Source organism: Macrobrachium nipponense, chromosome 28 (genome assembly GCF_015104395.2).
Source record: "Macrobrachium nipponense isolate FS-2020 chromosome 28, ASM1510439v2, whole genome shotgun sequence".
NCBI classification, from domain to species: Eukaryota; Metazoa; Arthropoda; class Malacostraca; order Decapoda; family Palaemonidae; genus Macrobrachium; species Macrobrachium nipponense.
Window position 1 is genome coordinate 29835535 of NC_087217.1, and position 18547 is coordinate 29854081.

The 18547-nt window shown below is 36.5% G+C and overlaps 1 protein-coding gene across 22 annotated transcripts in view; it reads right to left on the reverse strand.

Annotated features, from left to right (window-relative positions):
* Positions 1-18547, reverse strand: part of LOC135201636 (phosphatidylinositol-binding clathrin assembly protein LAP-like) — a 485987-nt gene that overhangs the window by 44134 nt on the left and 423306 nt on the right. For all 22 annotated transcript variants that reach the window (XM_064230718.1, XM_064230715.1, XM_064230716.1 and 19 more), the window contains one exon: positions 10673-10850. In XM_064230718.1, coding sequence (XP_064086788.1) covers positions 10673-10850 — 178 coding nt within the window. The remainder of the gene's footprint in view (positions 1-10672; positions 10851-18547) is intronic.

The window sequence follows — 18547 nt, forward strand, 5'->3', positions numbered from 1 at the left end:
CAATAAATAATTGAAGGTTGTAGCTTTCCTCATTTTTGAGATATTTGCATATAAATCACGATAAATAGAAAAAAAACCACGTTCAGTCAACTTTGACTCTACCGAAATGGTCGAAAAACGCAATTGTAAGCTAAAACTCTTACAGTCTAGTAATATTCAGTCATTTATCTTCATCTTGAAACAAATTCGAAGTCTCTAGCAAAATATTTAGATGTATGGTGAATTTAAAAAAAAATCTTTTCTTCCCTCCGCGCGCAGATTCTCCGCCACAAATCTCCGAAATGCGTACGTCCCATTCTCGGAATATTTGCTCTGTTTCATATTAGGTATTTCATAGAGTTTTATATATGAAAATGTGCGCAATTTTATATAGAATAAAACGAAAAATATTTGAAGGTTGTAGCTTTTCTTATTTCCGAAATAATTGCATATAAAAATATATATATAAAAAAATTTGACATTCGGTCAACTTTAACTCGTCAGATATGGTCGAAAACTGCAATTGTAAGCTAATACTCTTACAGTATAGTAATATTCAATCATTTGTCTTCATTTTGAAAGAAATTGGAAGTCTCTAGACAATATTTAGATTTATGGTGAATTTTTGAAAAAAAATATTTGTTTACGTCCGCGCATTACGAATTCATGCATTATTTTGTGATAATATTTTCTCTGTGTTGCTTTTATCGTTTTACAATGTGTTATATACCAAAATGATTGCAATTTAGTGTACATTACAACGAAAAAAAAGTAACTTGTTACCTTTAACCGTTTTGCGCACAGCGCGATTTGAATACAATTATATATGAAATCTTCATATATCACATTATTTATATATCATAATGATAATGTTATTCATTTCTGATGGTTGCATACTAAACTTCAGCCAATGACAAAAAAAGGAGCCAAAAATACACTCTTAATCTTGAAAACTAAGCGTGCTGTGATTTTTTGAAAAAAATATTTTTTCCGCTTACTCGCTCTGAAACACCTCCGGCACACGGGAGACAATTTTTTTTTTACCGCTTCGGCGTAAGAGGGTTAATAAGGCGGTCCAGTTGGCAAGAATTCTTGGTGGTGAAAGCTTTGATGACATCACTAAGTATGAAGTTGATACCCTCATTGATGCCCACTCTGACCCCCTGACAGACCAGGATTTAGAAGACCTGATGAAGTCTGCCAGCCAGGAAGAAGATAATCCAGGTTCTGGAGAGGAACAGAGCAGGAGGGGGCCTGATTTTAGAACACCTGTCCCAAATTACGAGAATGACAAACAATGCCAAGGAGTTTGTTGCAACAAGGAATCCTTACATGGAACACTCCTTAGAATTTTCAAAGATCCTTGATACATCATTGAAGCCCTATAATCAAGCCCTCACCACCACGAAGAAGCAACGACAGCAGCTGCCAATCACAGTCATCTTTAATCAACATTCATCACTGCTGAGTACCCTATTTACATATGTTGTACTAATACATAGATTTTTTTTAATGTTCATATATATTTTTGTCCTTTCTCTCTCTCTCTCTCTCGTTGCCTTTGTAAAAAGAAAATTGGCTTCATCAAATAGTAACTGTACGAAAGAAAACGTGCATGACTGAATACTTATGGGAGGACTGGATTACATATTTTTGCACGTACGTAACTTAAATCATACAGTGCATGTGCATATTTTTAACCATAAAATGTAAGATTTATTTTGAAATAGTATTGATAATATTTCCAAGATCAATATGTACCATAATAAGATTATACTTTAACATTTGATGTAGGATGGTATTTTTAGGGATACTTTGGTGTTTAAATGTTCAAGATAGGCAGTTATGGGCATTTTTTGAGGGGGTTTTAAGTATTCATGGGTTCTGGCTGTTCACGGGGGGTCTGGAACACGTCCCCACAAACAGGTAACCACTGTATATATTTCCCCTTGGAGAGCATAGTTTGATGGGCATTTGGCAACTGCATCGACATCATTCCTAACACAGACCTGATTTATTGCACATACCTACAGTCCTTCCAAACAGACACAGACATGTAATTACATGTATGTGTATGGCCGAGTCACGCGACGGGTGTTAAACATGGCAACTGACACTGTTCTAGAAAGAACTGCCGGGTAAGAGACGGCACATGAAGAATGCTGCACTGATGGAAGACGAAGAAGGCTCAACTTCTACTGCAAATCAAGTGACAAAGAAACCCTGTGGGGTGAAGTACCTCTCACATCTATGACACACAGCTACAAAGAACTAGCTCCCGAAAGGAGGAGCAACATGGTATTCTTTTTAAGCAGGACACAGACATGCTAAGCCAAGCACAGCTGTGCATCCTTTCTGGCTGATGAAGATGACCTGGGAGAGGGTTGTACTGACAGGAGACCTAAACAATAGAGATGGCATGACTTCTGCTGCAAATCCAACGCAAGAAAAGGCAAAATTGTTAGAAACTCGGAAGAATCTAACAGCTGGAACAGTATATGACAATAGAAACTTTGGAGTTTCCTCATCATCACAGGAATAAAGAGAGGGGAAGGGAGGGAGCCTTTGACTTAACACACCCCCACCAATGGACCAAGAAACAAGACAGGAACTCCCCCTGGTCCTGGAGAGCAAAATGGGATCAAACGCATTGTCAAAGATCTTGCAACTTTAACCTATGTGTTGAGGGAAAGAGGGGGAAATGTGCCAGGTTTAGGCAATTAGTATCCTTGTATGACTGAATATGAAACCTTTGCCTGGAAACAGGAAAAACCTGCCTTGTCTCAAGCCTTTCAATCTACAGAATCACTAATATATTACAACATTCCAAGAAATTGTGTAGTTGGAAATAAAAAAACATTGTTCATGAAAAAGCATTTCAGAACAAGGAGAAAAAGAATGTGGAAAGTTCTTTAAAATGAGGTTGAGAGATGTCTAAAAATAATAATCATTATTAATAGGGCTTACTTTCTCCAGACCTCTGAGTCTTAAGTAGGCACTTTTTGGGCTATTTCTCAGGGATTAATCCTGAAGAAAAAAAATTAGACTTCATTTAAGAAACCAGTCTTTTTTAAAAAAATTTTGTTGTTGTTAATTGAAAAATTTTTGCTTTCAGCAAGAATATTTTTCATTTTTGAATTCTGTGTATAATTTTATCTTTTTTGGGTCCAATTTGGCCATTCAACAAGTAAATGTTGCATTGTGATGGGTGTTTGACATTATTACACTTCACTGGGCCAGCAAGTGTTATCGTCATCAAGTGACTATGCGAGAATTTTGTGTGTCCTATACGGAGTCTAGTTATGATGACCTCTTTTGATCTTTCTTTTTGTGAAGATGTCCTCCATGCATACACTTCAGTTTTTATACTTTTAAGCTTATTTGTGATTGGCACTAAGGACCACTTTCTTTTCCAATCTTGATATATCAATGGTCTGACAGATGTTATCCAGTCTGACACTGGGGCAGGTGTAACTGTTGGAGGGATAGTGCAGGCTAATTTGGCAGCAGTGTCTGCATTTTCATTTCCTTTTATTCCCACGTGTGCTGCAATCCAACATACTTCTATTGATAATCCTGATTGGAGGAGTTGATTTTTTATTTGTATTTCTTGTACTATTTGATTTACTGGTTTATACTGACTTATAGCATCTATAGCACTATGTGAGTCACTGAAAATAATACACACACTTGCTTTTTTCTTAGATGATATATCAAGAGCCATTTGTATGGCTGTGAGTTCAGAGTAAATACTGATGATATTAAAGGTAGGCTTCTTTTGATTAATATATTTTTCGAATATGCAGATGCTCCTACTCCAACACTATTTTTGGAGCAGTCTATAATATAACATGAATTTGTCTCCTTTTCTTCTAATGTGCTCCAGAGCATGTTGGCGGTACATTTCTGTGCTAGTCATTTGTTTTTTTAAGTAGGTATGATAGGGAGGTACATGTTTTTATTCGTTTTAACATCCATGGTGGTGATAATTCTATTGGTGGGTGAAAAATTGGATTTATGTTATGTAAGCTCATTAGCTATTTAGCTCTTTTTGGGAAAGAGCTAGTACTATGAACTTCTGTTACTAGATTATAATTTTGAAAGCAGTCAGCTGCAGGAGATGATCCTGCTTGTAGTGAAAGACCTCTTCGTATTGTTATCAAATTACGGTGATGTTTCAAGGGCATCACACCTACCTCTACAAGAAGCAAGCTTGTTGGGGACGATCGGAATGCTCCTGTGCGAAATCGTATGCCTTCATGGTGCAAAGTATCTAGAGGTTTTAATGCAGATTCTGAGGCAGATGAATATATTGGACAGCAGTAATCTATTATGGATAAGACTGTTGCCTTATATATTGTTAATATCTCTTGCTTTGCTCCCCAATTAATATGTGATACCTTTTTCAATATGGCAAGGGCTTTGATGCCTTTGGCTTTAATGAATTTAATGTGCTCTTTCCAATTTAAATGTTGATCAAATATCACTCCTAGATATTTGATTTTTGTACAAAATTGTGTGTCATTGCTATAAAGGTGAAGTTTGATTATTTGATTATTTGGTTCTTCAGCCATTTTTTGTCTTTGTAGAAGAGGATTGCTTTTGTTTTATCAGTTGAAAATTTAAATCCAACTGAATTTGTCCAACTACATATATTTGAAATGGCAGTATTGAGAACTCTCTGAGCATGTCTCAAATTGCTACTCGTATAGTAAATTGCAGAGTCATCAACATATAAACTGTTTTTTACACCGCTTGGTAAATTTATAATTTCATTGATTGCTAAAGCAAATAATGTACAGCTCAAGACACTGCCTTGAAGGATTCCTTCTTCAAGTTTATAGGTTACTGAGTAGGAATTTTCTACTCTTGGTAAGTGGCCTCTTAATCCCTTGGAGTGGAGCTTTTGCATAATGTTATGTTTCCATGTTGTGTCATATGCTTTTTCTATATAAAAAAAATATAGCTACCATTAATTTTTTTGTTCAAAGCCTTTTTTGATATGATCGTCTAAATGTGTTAAGGGATCTACGGTGATCTGCCAGCTCTTGAACCTGATTGTGTTGGTGTTAAAATGGATTCTTTTTTTATTACATATGTTAATCGTGCATTAACATTTTTTCTAAGATTTTGCATAGGCAGCTTGTTAGGGATATCGGTCTTTAATTAGATGGATCACTTGTATCCTTTCTTGGTTTATTTATTGAAATTATTATGGCATGTTTCCATTTATCAGGAAAGACACGTTTTCGCCAGATACTATTATAAAATTTCAATAAATATGATTTAGCTATAGGAGCTAATTTTTCTATACAATTTCAAATGATGTTTTATCATATCCTGGTGCGGTGGGATGACATGAGTTGATGGCATTATCTAGTTCATCCATGTTGAAAATATAATTATATTCCAGGTCTTCAAGAGTTTCAAAATTGAGTATTATATTTTCTTTTTGTTTTCTGATATTTTGAAAATGTATATTTAGGCTAGAGTAAGCACTGATGTTTTTAAAATTTTTTCCAATTATATTTGATATTTCATAAGTATCATGGTATATTTTTCCATTTAAATGTATTGCACTTCTTGGAGGTCTTAAATGTTTTCCACTGATTTTCCTTATCTTTTGCCAGATATCCCCTGTGGGTGTGTTTGAAGATATACTCGTGACACATTCTTTCTATGATGTGATTTTTTCAGTTATTACAGTTTTTCTACATTTGGCTGTATATTTGTTATATAGTGGTTTAATGTGGTTAATTGTTATATTTGTTATAGCTATTTTGTTTATTATGTTTACATTATAGTCCATTTTGTTGAGTGATTTAAGGTGAGTTTTGCGTCTGTTAAGATTGCGACCCAATATATGTTTTATTTTACTTAAGGTTATTAAGGTTTGATTCCACCATGGGACAGAGGATTTTGTGGAATGTGATTTGGTTTTTGGAATGCTTTTATCTGCAGCATTTACTATGAAGTTTGAGAAGGATTCACATGTAATAATGTGATCTTCATTATGTGGGAATGGTGGTATGTTTCGAGTGTATAGGAAATATTTATCCCAATTAGCTTTTTGGATATTATATATTGTAGGTGGCAATATTCTGGTATTACTTAAATAGTTCAGAATGATTGGAAAATGGTCACTTGTGCATGAATCATCCAGGACATTCCATTCAAATTTTTTGTCTACATCATTTGAACATAATGAAATGTCAATTGAGGAAAAGGTTAGGTGTGTGTTTGAAAAATATGTTGGAACTTCACTTTCATTGAGACAACACAGGTTGTGTTTTATTGTAGTTTTTTCTATGTTGGTTCCAGATATATCTGTTGGGTTAATAGTATCCCATAAAGGATTATGTACATTAAAATCTCCTACTATAAGTAGGGGCTTGTGTATACTATTGCTAATAAGTTCAGAAAAATCACTGAAATTTGCATTGAAATTTGGTTGGTTATATAAATTACAAATACAGGCAGTCCCTGGGTTACGACGGGTTCGGCTTACGACATTCCAAGGTTAAGGTGCTTATCAATTATATTATATTCATCAGAAATTATTTTCAGGGTTACGACGCCTACAACACTGATCTGGCAGAAGAAATATGACACCAAAAATGCAAAATAATCAATATTTGAAGGTTTTTGGGATGAAAAATGCAATAAGAATGCAATTTACATAGTTTTGAATGCACCCAAAGCATTAAAAGTAAAGTTTTCTAAGGATTATTGACAATGTTCCATTTGAAGACAATTTTCGGGTTACAACGTGTCTCAAGAACGGAACCCTCGTCGTAACCTGGGGTCTGCCTGTAGTAATTTTACTTTTGTCAGGCACATACAGTTTAATAGCTGTTATTCGAAATGGCATAGATGGTATGTTGAAAGGATCATACATTATGCTATTATGAATGTATATAGCTTTGCCTAATTTTCCACCGTCAGTTGGTGAATAACAGGCAATTTTATAGTGTTCGATATTTGTACGGTTATTTCCTATATGCTGTAGACACATGCACATTGGATTGTGTTCTCGTACAATTCTTTGTAGTTCACGTAAATGGATTCTTGTTAGAAGTCTGTTTATGTTCCACTGAATAATTTTACATTCCATTATTGGGGGGAATTGGTGTTAAATTCTGTAAGTTGACTGCTGATTTTACTTTGTCTCAAATTTTGTATGCATTTGAATTGATTTGTGACTTTTATTGATGTATGTGTATACTGATTATTAGATTCAGCAGTTGTTTGTTTTTCATAATTATTTATTAATACGTAATTCATTCTCATGTTGGTGTGTTAAAGGGCATCTCCTTAATTTAATAACACTGTCTATACAATTTCGTACTGTACCCTCTAGTCTTGGTGGTTAGCTGGTTATATGTACCTATGAAGCACTCATTACACCCACAAGACAAAGCATGTTTGGTGATGTTTATTACTGGTTCAAAAGTATTTGATCTAGCTTTAGAAATTTGTGGTTTTGTAATTCTATTGTCCCTTTCTGTAGTGATAAGGACTGTCGGTTTGAGAGGTTATTAGTTTTGTTGTTGTTAATGGAATATCTGAGTCTTGTGGATGGTTGGGGAGTGAAGTGATAGTTATATTTTGGTTTGGTTTAAGGTATGATTTTCATTAGTATTATTGGATGGGAATTGTAAAGAGAGATTAATTGATTCTTTACTGTCCAGATGTTGGCCGTTTGATTGGGATTGAGGGTAATTGTGTATTTCTACTTGTGATGAGGTTATTACAATATCTTTTTTAAAATGTTCTGGTGTAGTTGGAGTTTCTTTGGATTGACTGTAATTTTCAATATTCACTTTTTTTCACTTAGGTGGGGTTCGTTCCAGTATTCTTTTATTTTTGTCAGTTTGATTATTATTATTATTTAACTCCTCCTCCATTGGATGTTCTTTTCCATGGATATCTGAATCTTCCATGTTAGTGGTGGTATGGGTTGGTATAATATCACTTTCATTTTGGGTTTCAATTATTTGGTATGCAATTTAGTTTTTGTTTATATTATCTTGTTTGTTATTGTGCCGATTGATGTCTTGATTTTTAGTTAAATTTGAAAAGGTGGGGCTTTTGGATGGATTATTAACTCCTCTTACTTTTACTTCAAGTCTGGTTCCCATGACTGACATTCCTGTCTTATTTATTATTAACAACTGAATTTCTGTGTTGTATTGGTAAAATATGCATTCTTTAGATTTTGTGTGATGGGCTAGTCCACAATTAATACATTTTGGGTGGTTACAGTTCCAATTAGTGGTATGGTTATCTGATGCGCAGACTGCACTATTGCCTTATTACAGCATTTTTTGTCCATACCTTGAGCACTGTGTAAATTATAGTGGTTTTGGAACAAAAGGACGAACTTCTCTATTTTGTCCGAGAATTTTTATTTTAAATAGGAGGTCTTGGCCTGTAAATTTTATTTTGCAATGTTGATATTTTTATTCTTGTCTTTCCTACTTGGAATAGAGTTATATTTCTAGATCGTGAATATTGTTATATCTCAATTTTAAGGATCCTAGCATTGGTTGTTTTGAAGGAAGTTCTTGTTCACTATTGGGTAGGATGACTGTACCGTGTACATAATTCAATGTTTCATGGCTTGTAATTGTTACTTTTATATTATTTATTTCTGTTATACTTAAAAAGTCTGTGGACTGCTTTTTACTGGCTACTTGGATAAGCCATTCATTGTCTTTGATGTGTCTACATTCCATGTCCTGTGCTGGATATATGTTAAGTAATTTATTTTCTAATATCGCTCCTGGGATTTTGTTTTCTGTTTTGAGAACTAGAAATCTTGACCAGTTATCTGGTCCAAAGAGGTCTTCAAAATGTACCAATGTGGGATTAAGTCGGTAATTTTTGTTTCTTTTTGGTCCTTGTTTTATGTATGTTGCTTGACTAAGATTTTTATATTTTTCTGTATTGGTGGGAGGATTATGTCTCTAATTCAGAATTACTGTTCATCATATATGGTTCCATTGTTACGATATTGGAGTTTACCAATTGATTTTTGTTTGTTTCTTTTTTATTCATGCACCCTAATTGTTTTCTGGCTCTGCTACTTCCCTTGGAACAGGGTGTTCCTTTGTAGCATTTATAGCACTTTCATTGCTTAAGGAAATTCGGGAGCGACGTGCCAACTGTCATCAACTGTGCCGGAATTTTTCCATCATGGGGCCCAGGGGTATTCAAATCATTTAGTTCAGTATTCATAAATTGGGGATTTAAAAAAAAATCTTGAAAAGATATCATTGGCCCTTTACGAAGTTAAATCTTTCGCCAGTGGCACAAGTGAGAAATGACTCCCAAATGTCCGCATCCCTACCCTACCCCAAAAAGGGATGGCATAAAATGATTATTATGACCCAAGTGTAAACAGAACCCGCTTGCTAGGACTAAAAGTATTACGATAATACAACTATCCCCATTCTAATCACATTATGAGCAAACTGGATAGAATGCCGAGAGTTCTATTCCTAGAACCAGGCCCTCCCTGGAATCTGTGGTCCAACTCCACAGAATACGTAGTTCCGCCTGGAAAAACAGGTCCAAACATTGTTGGGTAGATGATGGATCTACCACAGTTCTCACTATTTAGCTTCGGATTTAACTCCACGTTAAGCCATGATATGTTTTCTCATTTATTTGCTTTATAAAATTTTGGCAAAAATGGAAAAGTCCACAGATATTAACTTGAAAATATATTTTGTTATATGGGACTCTTGGGTTCAAACCTAGGAAGAAATTCCTGAGGTTTGAGAGCCCCCTCACCATGTCAAAGTGGTCCCAAAATGAGGGGGCGTCTAAAAATAAAACAGTTGGTAGTCAAGAGTTGGATACTATCCCTCTAACTCTCCACAATTACCAGACAGTAAAAGAAAACAGAATACATAAAACAAGACAACAAGGAAATAGGTTTTGGGTTTGTGTAAATATGAAAAAGCAAAAAAAAAATCAATAAAATTATATATAAGGAGAAAGACTCCTAAACTTATATGGTACAGGCTAAAATGAGTCAATAAGGCTAAGCAGCAAGAATAAGTGAACATATCATTAGGGAGAGACAGAAGAACATGTGGAAATATTTCAATATGTATATAAACATAGTATAAAAAATTTCAGGCAGTCCCCAGTTTTTGACAGGGGTTCTATTCCCGACGGCATGACCATAACCGAAAACTGTCAATAATACGCCACGGTCATTGGTGCATAAAGGAGGCTTGGTGCTGACAGCCGAGGATCAGTGCCAATAAGCGGGGATCAGCGCTGAAAATTCAGTTATTGTCGTTGCTAGACAACCACCACAAAACCAAATCACCAATAACCGGGGAACTGCCTATAAACAATAGTATATGATAAAAACAAATATAGTACTTAAACAGAAAAGTCCAACAGCAGGTCAGAGAAAAGAAAAACATCTAAATGGGACAACAGCCAAAAGTAAACTGTGTATAATAAAATGAATGGCATCAACTTGGTGGGTGGTGCTTCCACCCCTACCATCAGTAGCTATCTCCATAACTACCTTGCAAAAGTTTAACAGCTGCTTTTCCAGCTTGCTAAAAGTTAATCTCATATGTAAAGACTGAGGGTTTGTATTTGTGTAGCAACACTTAGGTTATTTTTTTGAGCTACAACTGATAGTTAGAAAAGAAAATCAACTTACCACAGGCTGCATGCCAGTCATTGGCATTCCAGCATTCCACTGGCCTGGCTGTGCTGCAGGCATGGGTTGTCCAGGCATTGGTGCACGATAACCACCAACCATTGCAGTCGTAGGGGCAGCAGGGGTCCAACCAGCACCACCAGTCTTACATTGAGTTTTTGGAGAACTCCACTGACCTCTTCCAGGTAATTAAACAAGTTAAGAATTACTTAATACTTCCAGTCATCATATTTATCCTTAACTTGATCTCACACTTAATAAAGATAATACTATTAACATGTATGGATTAATATGAACATTTATACAAGTTTCGTCATTTTCTGAATTTGCTCTCTAATATTTACAGAGTAAATTCAACCATTCCACATTTTCATTTACCCAGGTGTCCCACATTTTTTCCTTTAGAACTGATATGTATCACATGACATACTCTTAAAATCCTACTGAAAACGGAAAATAGAAAATGGCATAAGGTAACACTTTCTAATAATGAACACATCATAACACTGTCAATCAAAAATGATGTATTCAGTACAAAACCTACTCTTTTGTAAGCTGTTAATCTGAGGGTCATAAGAATTCTTTAATTCAAAAATTAGAATCTTCATTTCCAAAGATAAACACTTTTGAAACACATACAGCTGTAGTATATACATTTGCTTCTTATGGAATTTTGTTCCATCCACATTATCAGGAAGTTATCTAAAAATAATTCCATCCACATTATCAGTATGTTATCTAAAGATAATATATAGGGTGTTTTGAAATTAGACCCCCCCCTTCTACAGCATAAACTAAAATTGATATGGACAAAAACAAAAGTAATTCAGAACAGGTATTTATTTAAGCTTCTCTCTGAGTATTTAATATTTTGTTTGGCCTCCATCTGCCTGTACCACAGCCTGCATTCTTGAGGGGTATGATTTCAGCAAATGGCAAAAAGGCTGAGACTCAAACTCCATATCCTTGAGCACTTCGGTGACCTCTCTTCGCAGGTCGTCGAGGTTTGGTATACCGTCATAGTTCACTGTGATCGCTTCAACACGATCCTTTAAGATCTACCAATGTTTTCACACACATTAAGGTCATGGGAGCTACCTGGAAATTCACTTGACGAGAAGAAATTGATACCACTGTTTCGAAGCAGCTCCTGTGTCTGAAGAGCCTTGAAACATGGTGCCTTATCATGCAAAAACGTGACTTCTTGAACAGATAACGCATTTTCAGGAGCTTTGAGGAAAGGAAATACTCCACCAGTAAGCACAGTTTCTCTGGTGATAGCGCACGTCATCGCTGATATCATCAAACTTTGCCGCCCAAATGATGTCATTTTTATGAATTGGCTTCCTGACTGTGTAAATGAAGAATTCATCTGATGCAGCAACATGGAGAAAGTCAGCTTCATCCCAATCTTTAAGAAAAGAACCACAAAACCATGCACGGTCTTCTTTCTGTTGCTGAGTGATGTTGGGCTTGCTGATAACATGAAATGGCTTGAAAACCAATTTTTTTTCAACTTACAACATACAGCACTATGACTTCTCTTCTTTCCCCTTTTTGTTTCTAGTTCAAGTGCCAATTTACATAAAGACTTTCTTGGTCTACCCACTGCCTCAGCTATGATGTCTTTTGACTCCTGAGAAAGGACTTCAGGCCTTCTAAGATTCTCACTTTTTTTGTGATGACAGTCATACGGATTTTTGTTCCAGTTTCCTTTAACAAAGGATTCATCTCTTTTAATGTATTTAGGTATCCAGGAATGTGAAATGAAGGATGCACCAGAATCCCTGGCCTCTCTCAAGGTTATAGCCAGGATTCGGTCAAACCATCTCATTTCCTCCGAGTCATTAGCCATGGCTGTATCTTATTATTATTAATGTGGCTTAGTTTTTCCAGACCTGTCTTAAGCCAACTCTTCTCAGGCTGGTTCTCAGGAATTAATCCTGGGAAGAATAGGAAAAAAAAATTTAGACTTTAAGAAACCTATCTTATTTTTAAAATTTTCTGATGCTAATTGTAAAATCTTTGCTTTCAGCAAAAATACTTTTCATTTTTGAATTCCATAGGTAAATTGATCTTTGTTGGGTCCAATTTGGGCATTCAACAAGTAAATGCTGCACTATCATGGGTGTTTGACATCTATTACACTTTATTGGGTCAGCATGTGATCTTGAAATCAAGTGACCATGCGAGAATCTTGTGTGTCCTATACGGAGTCTTGTTACGATTACCTCTTTTGATCTTTCTTTTCGTTAAGATGTCCTCCATGCATACACTTCAGTTTTTATATTTTTGCATACACTTCAGTTTTTATATTTTTAAGTTAATTGTGGTTGGCACTAAGGCCCATTCTCTTTTCTAATCTTGGAATATCATGGTCTGACAGATGTTATCCAGTCTGAAACTGGTGCAGGTGTAATTGTTGGAGGGATAGTGCAAGCTAATTTGGCAGAAGAGTCTGCATTTTCATTTCCTTTTATTCCTTCGTGTGCTGGAATCTAACATATTTCTATTGATAATCCTGATTAGAGGAGTTGAATTCTTTTTTTTTTTATTTCTTGTTCTATTTGGTTTACTGATTTATACTGACTTACAGCATCTATAGCACTACATGAGTCACTGAAAATAATAGATACACTTGCTTTTTCCTCAGATATCATATCAAGAACCATTTGTATGGCCTTGACTTAGGCAGTAAATACTGATGGTATTAAAGGTAGGCTTCTTTTGATTAACATATTTTACGAATACACAGATGCTCCTACTCCAACATTATTTTTGGACCGTCTGTATATACCATAAATTTGTCTACTTTTCTTCTAATGTGCTCCAAAGCATGCTGGCAGTAAATTTCTATACTTGTCATTTGTTTTTTAAGTAGGTAAGACAGGGAGGTACATATTTTTATTAATTTTAGCATCCATAGTGGTGACAATTCTATAGGTGGCTGAAAAATTGGATTTATTTTATCAAAGTTCATTAGGTATTTAGCTCTTTTGGGAAAGAGCTAGTACTATGAACTTCTGTTTCTGGATTATAATTTTGAAAGCAGACAGCTGTAGGAGATGATCCTGCTTGTGGTGAAAGACCTCTTCGTACTGTTATCAAATTACAGAGAAGCAAGCTTGTTGGGGATGATCAGAATGCTCCTGTGCACAATCGCACGCCTTCATGGTGCACTGCATCGAGTTTTTTTAATGCAAATTCTGAGGCGGATGAATATATTGGACAGCAGTAATCTATTATGAATAAGACTGTTGCCTTATATATCATTAATAAAATGTCTCGCTTTGCTCCTCAATTAGTGTGTGATAACTTTTTCAATATGGCAAGGGCCCAGATGCCCTTGGCTTTAATGTATTTGATGTGATCTTTCCAATTAAAATGTTGATCAAATATCACTCCTAGATATTTGATTTTTGTACAAAATTGTATTTCAGTGCTATAAAGGTGAAGTTTGATTGTTTGGTTCTTCAGCCATCTTTTGTCTTTGTAGAAGATGATTGCTTTTGTTTTATGAGTTGAAAATTTAAATCCAACTGAATTTGTCCAACTGCATATAATTGAAATGGCAGTACTATTAATCCTTTAACGCCGAAGGGGTATAATAAAAATTGTCTCCCGTATGCCGGGGGGGTCTTGGAGTGAGCGCCGAAGAGGAAATTTTTTTTTTTTTTTCAAAAAATCACAGCACGCTTAGTTTTCAAAATTAAGAGTTCATTTTTGGCTCCTTTTTTTCATTGCCAGAAGTTTAGTATGCAACCATCAGAAATGAAAAAAATATCATTATCATATATAAATAATGCGATATATGATAGCGCAAAAACAAAATTTCATATATATGTAATTGTATTCAAATCGCGCTGTGAGCAAAACGGTTAAAGCTAACAAGTTAATTTTTTTTTTTTATTGTAAACTAAATTGCAATGATTTTGGTATATAACACATTGTAAAATGATCAAGGCAACACAGAGAAAATATTATCACAAAATGATGCATGAATTCATAACACGCAGACGTAAAAAAAAGCGGTTTTCAAAAATTCACCATAAATCGAAAAGTGTGCTAGAGACTTCCCGTTTGTTGCAAAATGAAGGTAATTGATAGAATATTACTAGACTGTAAGTGTTGTAGCTTACAATTGCAGTTTTCGACCATTTCAGTCGAGTTAAAGTTGACCAAAGGATGAATTTTTTCTATTTATCATTATTTATATGAAAATATTTCAAAACTGATAAAAGCTACAACCATGGGTTGTTTTTTGTTGTATTCTACATGAAATTGTGCACATTTTCATATATAAAACTTTATGTAATGGCTAATTTAAAATGGTGCAAACATTACGACAGTCGGACGAAAAAATTTATGATTTTTCGGAAGAGTTACCACGCGGACGTAAGGAAAAAGTTTATTTCATATATTCGCCATAAATCGAATTATTGTGTTAGAGACATCCAATTTGTTGGAAAATAAAGGTAAATAATTGAATATTAATAGAATGTAAGAGTTTTAGCTGACAATTGCGTTTTTCGACCATTTCGGTCGAGTCAAAGTTGAACAAGGTTGAAATTTTGGCACTTATTGTTATTTATAGGAAAATATTTCAAAACTAATAAAAGCAACACCCATGGGTTGCTTATGTTGTATTCTACATAAAATTGCGCACATTTTCATATATAAAACTTTATGCAACGGCTAATTTAAAATGGTGCAAACATTACGACAATCGGACGAAAAATTTTCTGATTTTTTTCGGAAGAGTTACCGCCCGGAATTAAGGAATTTTTTTTTTTCATAAATTCACCATAAATTGAAATATTGTGCTAGAAACTTCCAATTTGTTGAAAAATAAAGGTAAATGATTGAATATTACTAGAATATACGAGTTTTAGCTTACAATTCCGTTTTTTGACCATTTCAGTAGAGTTAAAGTTGACCGAAGGACAAATTTTATCTATTGTTATTTATATGAAAATATTTCAAAACTGATAAAAGCTAGAACCATGAGTTGTTTTTAGTTGTATTCTACATAAAATTGTGCACATTTCCATATATAAAACTTTATAAACCGGCTAATTTAAAATGGTGCAAACATTACGACAATCAGATGAAAAAATTTATGATTTTTTCGGAAGAGTTACCGTGCGGACGTAAGGAAAAAGCTTTTTCATAAATTCACCATAAATCAAATATTGTGCAAGAGACTTCCAATTTGTTGCAAAATGAAGCTAAATGATTGAATATTACTAGAATATAAGAGTTTTAGCTTACAATTACGTTTTTCGACCATTTCGGTAGTCAAATTTGACCGAAGTTTGAAAGTTTGGCACTTATCGTTATTTATATGAAAATATTTCAAAACTGATAAAAGCTACAACCACGAGTGTTTTTAGTTGTATTCTACATGAAATTGCACACATTTTCATATATAATACTCCATGTAACGGCTCATTTGAAATGGTGCAAAAATTATGTCAAAGTGACAAAATAATTTCTGGGCTCAGCTCGTGTCGCTGCGCGAAATATCCTTTAATCTATTATTTCTAGGGTAAATGTACTAACACATACCAGAGAATAAATAAAATAAAGAAAAAGGTCAGTATAACTGACTCGCTCACCCTCCAGGAGGGTGTCGGTATGAACACTAGGCGAGTGAGACCACAACCACGAGCCAAATGCCAATAGAAATCTCCCACTACCAAATCCCTCCAAGAGAGGAGCCGACCCACAGAGTGAGCAGCTCGTACTACTACTACTCCATCCCATGCTGTCGACTGCTGCGCCTCTGGTGGTCATCCTTTTCAGTTAGCTCGCACGAGTCACAAGTGCTATTTTTCTCTCTGTGTATTTTGTGCCCTTTCTTCGGATTTTCGATAATGGAGCATGCAGCTATTGCAGCAGCTAAGTTAAGTACTCAGTATTTACGGTTAGTTGGTTTTTTCCGTCCCTGAGACAGTATTTGCCAGTTTTTTAGGTATAAATACGTTTTCTCCGGGGTCGGAAGCATGGCGGCATGGTCCTGCCGCATGATGGGTTCGTTCTTGGTCTTCCATACCTAGAACATCCCCCTTTTCATTTACGCTCTATTTTGTTATCCGCGTTATTTAGGTCTACTCAGGTCATGCATGCATGTTTATCACCTTTATGTAGGCTTTTTCTATCCAGACCCTAGTCTGGGTTCTTAGTATCGGCCCCTGACTAGCTTTGAGTGGTAGACTTGCCTTCGGGTTAGTCGTACACTCCTGGATTTTTTCTCCTGCTATTTTACCTTCTTTCTTTTATTTTTATTTTATTTATATGTGTATTTTGTCATTATTACGTTAGTTTGGCGTCTGGCTTAGCCTAGGTCCCGGCTCGCAGAGCCTATTCTACCGCTGATCAGTTCGGTTGCTTCCACATAGCTTCTCTCTGATCAGTTGGTTTTAGCCCTATGGGCCTATATGCTACCGCTTTTCAGTTCAGGTTGCTTCCCGATAGCTTCTCTCTGATCAGTTGGTTGGCCTAGGTTGGGTTACCGGTAATCCGCCCAGTTTAACCGCCTCGTGGTCACTGCGTGATCACGGGTCAGGCCAGACGCCTGCCCAGTCCCCTCCCCCACCCCGCTCTCCCATAGAGTCCGGGCGGGGGGGGTGGGTCGGTCTGTCCTTGCTCGCCTCACATACCCGAGCCTGCCTCCCCCTCTCCCCTCCACCGGAGGGGCTAGGGAGTCGGACAGACCCAGACTGGTTCCGACCTCTCCGCTTCTCGGTCCGGCCGGGTGGGTACGTTGTGGGGGGGCCCCCTGGCCTTCCCCCCCCTCCGTTACTGCCTTGTCGCTCCGGGTTAGCTCGAGCATGTATGTCCTCCTCGCCCTTCCCTCCTTACTAGAGCTCCTCCCTATCGGAGTCCTGGTATCCAGCGGAAGGAGATAGTCCAACCATAGTTGGACCGGTGCATACAGCTGGTCTCTACTAACCTTACCGTTAGCTGAGTTACTACACTCCGCTTCAACTGGACCTAGTCCGGTTCGCTTGTGCTTAGGTTTAAGTTATTTTTAAGTTTATCTTAAGTATCTTAAACCATCCCCCCCCCTCCCTTTCATATTTTACCGGATCTCTCCGGATTAATAGCCTATTCAGGCAATGCAGGGAGGGGTTATGCCCAATTTTTTTTTTCCGAGCTCCGGCATGTAACGGAGTTCTTTTGCCCTTTAGTCTGTAAGTGATATCCCTTTAAGATACTCATGTGTCTTCCCACTTACAGGCCACCAACTGTGAGCATCCGGATGTTCCGCTACACTTCAGGACCCTGTGGACACGAAGTTTGCCGGTCCCATGCTCCATGCGCGACTCCGCACGGGGACATCCAGGTCTGGTACCATGAAACGTGTACCATATGTTACGATCTGGTGAGCCAGCTTTTGGAAGGCGTAAGTATTCCACCTCCAGTAGCTGCTTCGCTTCTTTTAGTACTTAAGTTTTCATCATTTATTAACTTAAGGCATCTAGTTTAAGTTATACTCTAAGTTTTAGTTTTAAGTAATTCTTAAGTCTAAAATACGCCCTCTCTTACAGGCTCCGGCAGTAAGGGATACAGCACTGGCTACCCTGCGGGCCTGGGTCGGAGGTTTTGGCAAGAACGCCGACAAGGGTCAGCCCTACATACTTGAGAAGCGATTGGCAAATTAGCTCATCCTTTCCCGGAGGCAAGGCGACAGGGTACGTCGACCCGGTAGAGGCGGACCCGTCTATTGCCTTCATCCAACAACAGCTGGCGCCTCCTTAACTGAACAAGACCAGGATATCTCCACGGATGTCGCTACCATGGATAGTTAATGTTGAACCTATGGTAGGTATAGACGACCTGTTGGTCGAGGTAAGTTAATGCAGGTACCCA